The following is a 13,098-nucleotide window of genomic DNA, read 5'->3' as shown; positions in this document are numbered from 1 at the left end:
AAGAAACTGTCTTTTTGTTCTTGTAAAAAAAAATTTTCAAGCGGTGAACGCGCTCAGTGTACTGACTATGGTTTCGTAACAAAAAAGAGGGAGATGTATTTAAATATCCCAAATATTGGCCTTCTGCAGAGAAACACACAGACCTCACGAACCTTCTAGAGTTACAGAAACCGAGCTTCAGGGAAGCAGCAGTCGCACTTGTTAGGTGTCTGCACAAACCTGTGCTACTAGCAATGGAACAGTCAAAATCTTGCTTATAGGCAAACAGAAAACACAGCTCACATACTTAGATAAATATAAAGCCAAGAATATATCGCAAAAATAACCATAATCTTAACAATCCAATAAAAAATAATTTTTAGTCCAGATTTACTTATTGTAGAAGAAGAAAGAATACCTGTTATCTGAAACAGTTTCAATAATAATGCAGTTAAAATTGTCAAACAACTATTTTGTCATTTCTACCTCTTTTCCTGGAGTTATGCTCATCCTTCCAGTGCTCTTCTAGGTCCTCAGGCTCACAGCTTCACTCTGGTCTATGGCTGTTAGAGCAAGTCATCACCATCTGGAGTCCTTTGTTGGGAGGAATATGATTTTCACTTTTATGGTTTCTTCTTCCTTAATCTAAGATCCACACAATTTTAAATTTGCTCTTTTTCTCACTGGTTCATGGTCACCTGTACTGACTATATACTTTGCCTTTTACAAATTTTCGATACCAGTCCTTTGTTCTCCTTGTTAATGCTAGGACTGTTTTATCTTGTTCATGGTCTGAATTTCTTTACCTGGCCATCAGTGAGTTATTCAGTGCTGTGGGATCTCCAGCATCAAGCCTGTGCTCTGTCTCTCATCACCCCATACGTGTACTCAGCAAATTCTACATAACTATGACTGAACAGTCTGTAGTGGGGCCAACCTCTAATTAAATCCAAGGAATACAATTCCTTGAGATCCTCTTTAAGATATATGATTACCTTTTTAGAACTTGCAGAGAGGAGGAAGGATACATAAGACAACCAAAATCTGGTGTCTAATAAGGTGCTTTTTAGTTGGTTGAAAGATATAGACAGCACCACATACACTTACTGGAATAAGCAGCGACTATGTTTGCAAAGAAAGAGAACATGCCGCTGATTTAAGTGTTTTGAAGTCATGTTGAACCTATAAAGGGACTGACATAACAGGTGAGCAAGCACATCTCAAATGTTCCCATTCTTTATGCACAGTGCTATTCAGCAACTTCTCAGCTTCAGATGAGTAAGACTGTGGATCAGAGTCGTGTCACAAACTTGTCAGCAGCAGATGACCACATCTGTACACCGGCTTTATAACCATGGTCCAGCTGGGAGCTTGTAGGTTCAGCCTGTCTGTTATTCAAATGACAAATATGTGACCTGAGCACCATCCCAATGGTGCTCTCTCTGACATCCTGACAATGGTTAAGAGCTGGTTAATATTTTGTAAGTTAAGGTCAGCAAGGTGCTTTACCATATCAGAAAACCCACTTCGAGCTCCTGCTCACAGTCACTTAATTGTGTCTGTCTGGTTTACAATAGAAGAAGTAACTGCTGAAAAGAATGCTACAGTAAATTATCACTTTACTCTGCAGAAAATGTTTCCAGATTTTACTGAAGTGTCAGGTATAGAATAGAGCAGTTTTTCTTTAAAAGGCAAAATTTTTGTGTGATGTTTTGTTCATGCTTCTGCTATCTCTGTTACACCAACCTGCTCACTTTCAGGTCAAGTTCTGAGCTTATATTTGAGGCTGTATAAATTACATCTAAATAACGGTCACAGTTAACTCCCAGAAAGTCTCTTGATGTATAATTTACCTAATAAGATGCAAAAGAAGAGCGATCACATAGCTAAAACAATTCTTAGAGATACAAGAGAACACATAAACTTTACCCTACCTGCTGTTAAGTGCACTGATTGCATTCCTTTCTGCACAATTGACAAGTATCGCATCATATAGATAACAACAGTGATATGCAGTCCCTGTTAAATTACATATAAACCTCAGGCCTTAAAAAAATCTCATCCTAGTGTTTAAGTTTACTGGTTTATTTTGTTCTGTCATCAGCCTAGACATTTCTGAAGGAATGCTTAGTACAGTCTATGGAAGTGTGTACATACCACTGTTTACAAGATACTAAATGTCAAAAAACTCAATGCAAAAAATAGCCATAAATCAGAATCCGTAACACTAAAATCATAAAAACGAACACAAAGCTGAATAAACTCGAGACACAGAAACTGACATTTCATTTTGGAAACTGACAATGTGAAATATGAAAATACATGAAATTTTTTTCATCTTAAATTTGTAAAATAACTTTTCAGTAGGAAAGCATCTTTAAGCATCTAAGTTGGCTTCTTATGCATCAAAGAAATAACTAACTCAATACTATCTACATAGGCACTTCAAACAGGAATGTCATTCAAAATATAAAAAGCAAGCTATTTATAGCACATGTTAATCACCATTTTTAAATGGCAGATCACTTTGTGGCATGAGATATAAGGCTGTATTTATAGGGGGATAATTTTTTTACAAGGATAGGTTTTTTCTAAGATAGTTAATTTTGCAGTAATCTAGACAGTAAATTCGCAGTCCCTCTTGTTCCGTTTTTATACCAACATATCCAAAACAAAACCTTTATTATATTGAAAGTAAGATGTGGAAAGGCCAATAGAAAATCAACCACACTGAACATTTAATTAGGTGAAACAAAGACCTGTGTAAAAGATTTACCTGAGGTGACAAAAACAAGAGGTGTCGGACATGCAGACACAGGATTAGGATTATTACCATGATAATCTTCCGTGGAGCACAATACTCACGATAAGATTAGGAAAGCTACTAGTAAAACACACAGATGAATAACTGAAGGAATAGAGGGATTAGACTTGGCAGGGAGTAGAGGGAAGCACCGTGCAGTAAAGGTGAATCTTCCCAGTGACTGCCTTTCTTTCCTCTTCACGTAAAAATCCTGAGGCCTTTCTTTCCTCTTCACGTAAAAATCCTGAGGCTGTTCTTAAGCATTTAGAACAATAAATATATTTAAGATTTATAGCCCGAAGTTTGGCCTTATTTATCTTACTCAGGTGAGCAGTCCAACTAAGCCCAGGGGAGGTGCAAGAAAAATGTTCTCCCTCAAAAAGATGCAAGAAACAACAGCTGAATTTAACAATAGGACAGGGCAGAGTATACCACATGTAGGTAAAATTATCAACTTGAGATTTCTCTTAACAAAGCAAAAAACATTTAAAATAAGAGCATAGCTAACTTCTGGAACTAACCTGAACATAATTCTCATTAAATGATTTTTGTGATGACATTCTCAAGGGTTAAAGCCTCATTTAAAATATACTGTGATACAGGAAGTCAGATAATATCTCCCAATTGAATCCAGCAGGGTTACAAAGACACATTTCATATTCATAAGTGTGTTGAAATATTTTACTTTTCTTAAACTGCAAATATTTGAAGAAATGTAGATAAACACATTTTAAATTCACAGCACTTTCTCAAATATGAAGTAGCAGATTAACGAAATGTCAGATCATCCTCAGCTTCAAAAACTGCTCTACCATTTTAGGTAGAGATAATCTACCAAAAAAACCCAATAATCACAGACTCTTATGATCATACTTCTCAACTGCTGATGTATTCAGAGTACCAGCTTGTAAATTGCTCCCATCTTCAAAGATAAAACAAGTCCTTGCAATTCATAGTAACCTTTGCAAAATACCAGTTAAGATTACTTCATAGACTGGAGGAGGCTGAGGGAGGAGAAGAGGAGAAGGGAATCTCAGTCCAGAGGCTGCATCCATGTGTTCTCCCAGCTTTGTACGAGTTGAAAGGCCAGTGGTGAGAGATTTCTGACTTGGTTCAAAACCATGTGCTTTTATAGCAAATGTACAAGCTAATATCCTTACACATCAATCACAGTCCATCCTAAACCATCGTCTATTCCATAAAGACAAGAGGTATAACAAATTTAAAAGGAACAACTGACAGATTAAAAAAAAAAGTCAACTTCCTCAATTGAATTATATACAGAAAGTGGTTATCTAAGCATAGTACCTTCCTGATACACTCTGCGTCACCTGGGGGACACTACTGGAGATCAGGGAAATTACAACAGTATCAAAGTAGGGCAATAACCACAACTCTTATCTTAAACACTCAACAAAAGAAATGGTGAAAGATAGAGCAATAGTTCAGAATTCAGTCAAATAAAAACATTTGAGCGAAAGCTGTTTTTTCAGCGTAACAATTACTTTGAAGGAACGTAGCGCTACTCAAAACTTCACTGTCTGCAAAGTTTCTAAGTTTTCCTCTCTCTAAATTTGGCCCAGTTCCCCCTGGTTTTTATCGTGGCAATAATCTGGGGCCTGACTAACAAAACAGAAGGTCTCTCCATACACCTAGGAGTTACGAGGCGATAACCAGAGCTAATGTCGTATTTGTCCCCTTTTCAGACGAAACCACAGCCTCAAATAAAATCACGTTCAAGCACAAAAATGTCCACAGCATAGAAGAGTGAACAGATTATATATTTATATACATATTTCTTTTCAAACCAAACTACTGACTATATGAAAGAGTTTTGCTCGTAGGTCTGAGAGACCCTACAGAACGTGGCTAATTATAAACTACCCTTGACTCTAGACTGTCATCACTCTGCTCTTAGATTTTCTATTAATTCAGTTCAACATGATTTGGCTACTAGTAATCCCATTAAAAAGCTTAAAATAAAAACTACACAACCCACATTTTACCGACGTAAGTGTCAATTACCTTTTTGGAAACCTTTATACAAGGGATTACACACTGACAGACTGATCACGCAAAAGATGCAGCACTACACAGTACAGACCCATCAATCTCGGAAGCTTTGTCATCTCAAGTTCCCAACTAATAAACACTATTTCAAAATTAATACCTAAGACATGTCTCCTGCTGAGAGTTTATAACAAGTACAAAAAAGCAGCACGATTCTTCTGATCACAGTCACCCCAAAGATCACACCACCAACACAGCTGGAGTAATGAGGCCCAGGGAGGAAAAACTCTAGACTGCCAGCTGAGAATCTGATCTTTCCTATCACAAGTTAAACCCAGAATATTTGCGGTATTTGTTACCAAAAACGTGCTAAGATATAGTTACTATCGACACACAGATTTCTTTTAAATTAATAAATACATCAAGCTTCCCAGGAGATGAGAGAAGAGTTCTCAAGAAAGTAAAAGTGACACATGGCTTCTGGACAATAACAATTATTTTATACCTTGTCTGATATAGTTTGTTAAAATACAAGTGATAACTAAATGACTGTTAAAAGAAGCTGGCATTTCCTTCAGCAGTGCTGCAGTTTATATCAAATTAAAAGTTTGGATTCAGTTCTGCTTTAAAACAAATGCAGTCAGGGATGGCAGAGTCCTGAAAAATCCCAGCACAGATGAGATGTTCCATCAGGAATGGACATTCCCAAAAGGAGATACCCTGTGTATACAGTTACAAACAGCAGGTACAAATACAAGTAATTAGAAAAAAAAAAAAAGACTGTTTAGTGTCATAGGTGGATTTTTTACAAGCAGGTTTTATAAATTAAAAACAAAAGAAATGCTTTGTCACATACATTCCAATGCAAGCCCGAGTAAGAAACAAATAAAACCAAAACCAAACAACAACAAATAAGAGAAATTTGGTTTCAGTAATTTGCCCCCAAATATTTAGAGGCAGATGGGCATCTACAGAGTGTAGGTGTGATTTCTCCCCTTTACACAGCTGCTAATACTGCAGAGAAAACAATGTTGTTTAGTGTTTCATAACTTATACATAAAGCTTGTCTAATGGTTCTGATTTTAAGCATAAAAAAATGAAAATTTTATGCAGCTGCTTCTCAATTACGCATCTGGTTATTGTTTTGCAGCTGCAAAACTACTTTGAAGAACTATTAAATATGGTGTGACAAGCCTGGAATAAATAGTAGCAGTCATCTTGTACCTTCCTTCTGAAATGTTGTGGTTTTTACCACCTGTTAAAATTCCTGAATCAAGAGCTATGGCTTCTGTCACCTCCTTCCTTTATAAACAAAAATCCACTTAATATATTTAACACACTGAAATTTGTAAGAGACTGCTTTCTGTGGCACATATTAAATATAAAATTCACTACTCTATTTCTATAGTACTTTTTACTTTGTGTTGCTCCTTCCAAGTAGCTTTTTTGGTAATTTGATCAGAAATCCAACATGGAGAACAATAAGTCAGCACAACATTAGTGTCAAACATCTGAAATGAGATTTTGATTTGTTAGCCCCCTAGCCATTACTCATATTACTATAAATCTATTGAATACGAAGACATTTGGTGACGAAGAATGGTTATAAAATACCCAACTACTATGAGCAGTCTCAAGTTTGCATTTACTGACTCACAACTCAGTATGTAATTTTCTAACAAAAGGAATAGATAAGAAAGATTTGTTTTTCATAACAATGCATTTGAAATTAACTATTTCTGTAGTTTCTCATGAGATGGAGGCTCCTTCAAAGAATTTCCATACTTCAAATATTTTAAAAAGCAACAATTCGTAATTTAACTTGAAACTGAGCGGTTCAGCTTGAAGCAGCACGATACCCAGTGGCAACCTCTGACAAAATCTTTTATTAATTTTGTTTCAAAAAGAATAACTCAAAATCACAGGAAGCCACAAGTTTTTTCTGCCTGTTTTTCTGGCATGCAGGATGCAACACGTGGCCATTCCCAACAAATGCATGTATTGATAGCTGCCCATTTTTCACACAGGTGCCAAGGACTTACGTGGGAAAACATCACTAAGCTGAAGAGGAGGAACGAGGCACACGGTAAAGCTGCACCAGAGACCCCTTGCAGGGGTTACCAGGGGTAAATACTCTGCTCAAATCTGCTGTGCTTACAATTCTGCCACTTCTCAGCTGTCTCTGTGAAATCATGTTTCTTAGCACGAAACCCAGAGGAAGGAGGGGAGCAAGGGGGAGGGAGAACAAGCAGGAATTACAAGATTCAAAGCCAACCAAACAAAACACAAAGAGGAGAAAGCCGCAGTGTTTCAGGGCTTATGTCCAGGGAGAAAGGTGCTGCTAACACAGCAGTGCCAACAGCCATTGTGTATGAAATCCTCAAAGGGAAGCCCTAATTCCACCTTAATTGTGTCTTTGTGTGGCTTCACTTCCAAGGCAGGTTAGGTTAAAGCACCTAAAAGCCATCTGAGAACATATGAAGAATGTCCATAAAAAGAGCTACTCCTGAATGGGTACTGCAGTCCAGCTTTGCACTATAGCTATATCACAGCAAATTTGCCACGACTTTCTAACAAAATCTTTAGTAAAGCAGGTTTCTGTGAACACAACCCTTGAATGCCTTTCCTAACTCCTCTGATTTTCCATGACTGATTTTTTTTCACCCAGTAGATGGAGTAAATAAATTGGATCACTGGTGTATTGATTATTAAGCCTCCCACAAAAAAATTACTTGAGATATCTGTAACAAACAAGGTGCTGCCTTCACAACTTTTAGTCTAGTTTATTATTTTCATCACTTTCAGATACCAGTGAGATTTTTAAGACTGTTGGCACAGCAATTAAATTTGGAATTTTTTTTCCAAAAAATCAAACCATTTCAAAATGGATAAATATAGAAAAAATATTATTTGAACTGTTAGCAATCATTATTTCTTTTCTGATCGTACACAGCACAATTAATTTCTATGATCATTATGTCAAGTTAACCATTGTCTAAGCAAAGCACTTCAGCAAGCAAAATAAAAAAGTACGCACACAAACATATAGTGGCTTTTAGCAGTACACAACTGCTAAATATTTGTTGTAAGTAGGATAGGATAGAACTGACTGTTTAGTACAGAAAAGGAAGACACTTTTCTCAATGAGAACTCAAAGCAGAAGATGGCATTGGGAAGAGAAAATGGATAAAGTGAGGAAAGGGCACTAAGAAACAACAGGACATTGAACAAGGGACAGAAAGAGATTAAAACCACAGATAAGGGAAAATTTTGTGGAGCTTTTAAATGGATGCATTTAAGAGGTGCCTATGCAGACTGGGAGTAACAGAATATTAACTGGTATTTCCTATTATTGAGAAGTTGCACAAAAATGGGGACTCCCACTAGTCTTAGATTTCACCACTCGGGCAAGGCAAAAAGACCTGGTAAACAAAACACAGAAATACTCACGCACAGTAATGCTCAATGTGGTCCAAAGGCAGCTCATCCACCACTACTTATCTATTAAATTTAAAAGGCTGTTTTCTAAATGCTTACCCATTTGAGAATAGGATTGTATTAGTCAATAACTTATAGTATTATTTTGCCTGAAAGGCTAGTTTCAGAAACTCGTAATTTAAGTATAAGGAACTTTAATAAAAGCTGTCAGAGAAAATAAGAGGACTTATGGAAGAGCTGTTCCTTAACAGCGAGCAAGTACTTTCCGTACAGCTCCATGGAACACTATTCCAGCAACACGTGATTTTTTCAACATTTGAAGAGAAGCATAAGCCAAGGAGCTTGGAAAAACAACTACTTATAACCACTAAGTACACAGGGTTTTTTTTAAGAATAACTCATTATACACAGGTGAAAAATTATTACTATACAGTGAACTATACAATGGAAAGAAATACAGAAATCACTGAAATGCTGAAGGAGGCAATTCCTCTCCTATCTATTCTTATGTAAAGAACAAGAAAGGGAATCTAATCATGTAAGCAAAGTACATGTTGACAGTAAAATAAGATCAGCTCAGTAGCGAACAAACTCAAAGACTGAGGAGTAAACTAAGTTACTTAAATACAACTTTAACAACAGAGGGCTGGTCTGCACAAGACATTCACAGAAAAGCTCTTCCTCATATGACAAAAAAGAACCTAAATTTACATTTCTAATATCCTCTGAAACGTCAGGTTCAAAGAAATTTTTCATTTTTTATAACATAAAAGCTTAGATTAAATGCAGACAGATTATCACCAACAATTTCTTCATAATTTGTACAAAAAGGGCATTACAAAGCTAAGGATCTGTTTTTGATCCCTTCTAAACACAAACTGCTTTCATGTGGTTCTCCACACTTGTATTGGAGAGATGAACTTTCAGATAAGGGATCTAAAACAGCATCTAAAAACGCAGCCTTCCATCTAAATTAAACATAGCCAAGGGAAAAGGACCAACAGGCTGAAGGAGACTGGTGATCACATGAATGAGAACTCTTTCAGTATTCTAAAAAACGGTGAATAATAGGTGACAGGTAAATGACCTCATGGAAACAGGCTTCAATAAACCTCTTCTCTTCTTTATGAAATACATGTTTACCTCTCCAGCCTGATATAAAAAGCATGTCTTCAGTCCGAAGTTGAATTTTATGAGTTCCCTCATGCATAAGGCAATAGAAATAGGATATGCAGAGACTATATTTTGTTATACATTTTTTTAAAAGAAAAGTGAATAAAAGCCTTGCACTCCATTCAATTGCATTTCGCTGTGATAGAGTGTGAACACTGCATCTGACTGATTCCTAAATGTAATGAAACACTCTAAGCCGCAACAGACAGCACTGTATTGCTTTTGTTAAAAATCAGAAACAGAAAGGCATGACGAGCTTCCAGCATCCACTCAGGATTGTCAGCGTTTTCAACCACCTCTATAAATTCTCTACTGATTCAAAAAGCCAATTGCCAGTACTTAGTAACGCCCTCCAGCATAATTATAATCCCTTTCAGCTTTGTCCACCTAGTAGTTTAAAATGATGGTTCCCTCAAGAACTTCTCCATCAGGCAGAACATCCAGAGCAGCGCACGAGCTGACGCAGACTTAATGGTCTCTAGTGGAGAAAGCAAGAGAAAATTACGGACCTTGAAACAATGCACAGTGCATCTGCCCAACACAAGCAATGAAAATGTGCAAACCCTAGTAGTCTGGGTATATCTATGCATATATAAGGATTTTTTTTCTGTTTATCAGTACTATAGTATGAGGAAAAAGGATAGCAAGAAAGGAAATGTCTTCTCTGGCTAAACAAGCCCTTAATATACCCCTGCATTAAGTGAGAATCAGATCAGAAGATTAGTGAGTTAATGTAGAAACAGTCAGATGATCTTACATTTCAGATAAAAACTCAGCTCCCAAATATTTTACTTTGTTCTGTTAAATAGCTGCACCAGCACTATAAGAACTTGTTTACAGGTTATGTTTCTTCAGATGGCAGATCAAGCAATGCCACAGTGTTGTAGCAAAACAGCACAATGTTTTCTTCTTTCCCTTCTTGAAAACCTTGGAATTTTAACATGAAACACAAAACTGTTTGTGACTGCATTTCTTGGTATTCTGTAAATATTGCCTTCTCTACAAGAGTTACACCTGAAAATTGCTTAGTATGTAGAAGGCAATGAATTCCTTGGGGCCTAATTCTGTATTCATTATTGTGTACAACTTCTTTTGAAGTCAATATTACTGATAGCATTTTAATTTTCTTCACATCTGCCGTTCTTATCTTAGAAGAAAAAAACCCAATCCTTTAATTCCATTTAAAAAATCCTTGTAGACTGTCTTTTGTGCTGTTGGTAAGTTTTGAAAGTCTTTGAGAAAATTAACATTCAGTGTATTCAGTGTACATATTAATAAAAATAGAAAGAGCAACAGAGGAAATGAGCAAACTCTAACAAAACTGCTGATACTGGATAAAGGCATACCCATTCAAGAACACATGCATTAACACCTTCCTGACAAGTGAAGACAGCCTCAAAAATGATCTAATCCCATCTGGTTCCATTTCATCAATAGGAAATCCTACAATAGCAAAGCTGGTGACCAGAGACACTGCAGCAGTACAGACAGCTCCGTCAAGCACGTAGGATTTAGTGAAATTGTGAAATTAATTTGCAAATACCAGATTTCATAAAGACTCCATGTCAGGAATTTCTATCCCTTTATCTGTACCCCATTATCACACGGACTCACGTGAGTGATATTATCTGAAAGACTACCAAGGAAAATAATTGTTTCTCTTGTGTTCATGATGACAGGTCTACAGGAAGAACTCCCTTACACAAGAAAAAAAAAAGAATCTTTAAAGTTTTGATAATTTTCTTCTATTTTTATCTAAAAAATATGTTGGCAAGCATCCTTTCTTGTTTGCAGAAGTGAAAGTTAAGGACAGCTGCAGTGTTGCGTACAGTACCTAAATCACCAGATTTTTGAGCAGGACTTGGCAGGGGTGATTGGCCTCTCCTTTCACCATCTTTTACTGCAGAATGCCTGTCTATCATAAACATCCCAAAGCCGCCTCCGTTGGTTATTTTATTTTGGAATATTTTGTGCCCCCATATGCTGAATTTTTTTGTTTTGCTCGTAACTTTTTACTTTGTGCAGTTGTATATTCAGAAGACAGCAGCCCATATAAAATTGTGCAAATAAACCTGAGTGACAGAGATACTACAAGTACTAGTAGAACGTGGGGAGCGCTCAAAAGGCTGGGAGGGGACACAGTCAGGACAGATGACCCCAGCTGATCAAAGGGATATTCCACACCATATGACATCATGCTCAGCATATAAAACCAGGGGAAGAAGGAGGAAGGGAAGACATGTTTGGAGTGATGGCATATGTCTTCCCCAGTGACCGTTACAGGTGATGGAGCCCGGCTTTCCCAGAGATGGCTGAACACCTGCCTGCAATAGGAAGTGGTGAATGGATCCTTTGTTTTTTCTTTGCTTGCATGCACGGCTTTTGCTTTACTTATTAACCTGTCTTTATCTCAACCTATGAGTTTTGTCACTTTTACTCTTCCAAATCTCTGCCCTATCCCAGGGGAAAGCAGTGCACGAGCGGCTGTGTGGTGCTTAGTTGTCAGCTGGGGTTAAACTACGACAATAATATATCAAACCTTTTCAATAAGCATCGATTTGAAGATTGTGTACAACTTATTAGAAAGCAATTTATGTTCCAGATTCCTATCTGGTGAAGCAGATTCCTCCCATTATCAGTCAACTTACTTAGTCTCTGAGCAGCCTCCAGGGCATCATTTGCAGAATCAGCAACGAAGAACCTCTGAACTGTAACCCCATGGTCTGCCATTATTTTTTTGCTTTGGTACTCCTGCAGGTTCAGCCATCGTCTAGGGGTTAATTGAACAGCCTAGAAAAATGGGAGAGGAAAATAACATAATGCTCATTAAGAACAGTTCATGAGACAGCCAACTGAGCTCTTCTGCCTTATGGTTATCTCAAACCAGCAGTTAAACAACAGTGTTTTAGAGAAAAGGTAAAACACGTATTGATTTACCTAAGTGCCTTTTCTTAACATTTGTGCATCCAAAGTACACTGAAAGCTACAGATATTTTTTAAAAGCCACACAAGGCTCACTGGGTGATTTTGGCGAGACAAAATGTCTCGCATTTAATATCGACGCAGATTGGCAAACTTGGCTTGAACTCTAAAATCTATTTAGTTTTTTATGTTATCCTGTGCTATCAAAATATTAACAGACTTTTACCTTAAAACAAATTCATTGTTTCATATTAAATATCCTTATTTACACTAAATTTTATATAATGCATCCCTATACAAGTTTTTTCTACTATTTCTATGCATTTCTTACAGCATACCTGAGATGAAAAACAACTGACATGGAGTTAGCATCATCATGTAGGAAACTATATATTAATATATGTATTTTCAGTGGTCTGTGATAGTGCTTGGTTGCACTTCTAAGCATATTTTGTTGAGGAAGCTAGCATAACCATGTCGGCCATGCAAGGCCAATAACAGCTGGAGAGGAATTTACCTTTTGTTCTCAACAGGCCAGTTTAGATGTTTGGGTGTGCATATATATATATGATGGATACTAAGATATGGCAACCTTACCCATACACACAAAGACACCATATTTGCTTGTCTTGGTGGTACACACTGGGTATAGACACTATAAAAGTCACAGGATAATTACTAAGTGATTTTAAGAAAGGACACATTATCCACACAGGATAAATTGTTACAGACAAAAGCAACAATTAAGGAGCTGTCACTGACTCCTGGCAATG

General features: G+C 37.0%; 1 protein-coding gene across 1 annotated transcript in view; it reads right to left on the bottom strand.

Moving 5' to 3' along the window:
* Positions 1 to 13,098, bottom strand: part of SUCLG2 (succinate-CoA ligase GDP-forming subunit beta) — a 125,610-nt gene that overhangs the window by 87,955 nt on the left and 24,557 nt on the right. The window contains exon 2 of the mRNA XM_082059731.1: positions 12,052 to 12,193. Coding sequence (XP_081915857.1) covers positions 12,052 to 12,193 — 142 coding nt within the window. The remainder of the gene's footprint in view (positions 1 to 12,051; positions 12,194 to 13,098) is intronic.

Source organism: Streptopelia decaocto (assembly GCF_964273445.1).
Source record: "Streptopelia decaocto genome assembly, chromosome: 8".
Classification (NCBI taxonomy): Eukaryota; Metazoa; Chordata; class Aves; order Columbiformes; family Columbidae; genus Streptopelia; species Streptopelia decaocto.
The sequence above is the reverse complement of the archived record's forward strand: the minus strand, read 5'-3'. Positions and strand labels throughout refer to the sequence as shown.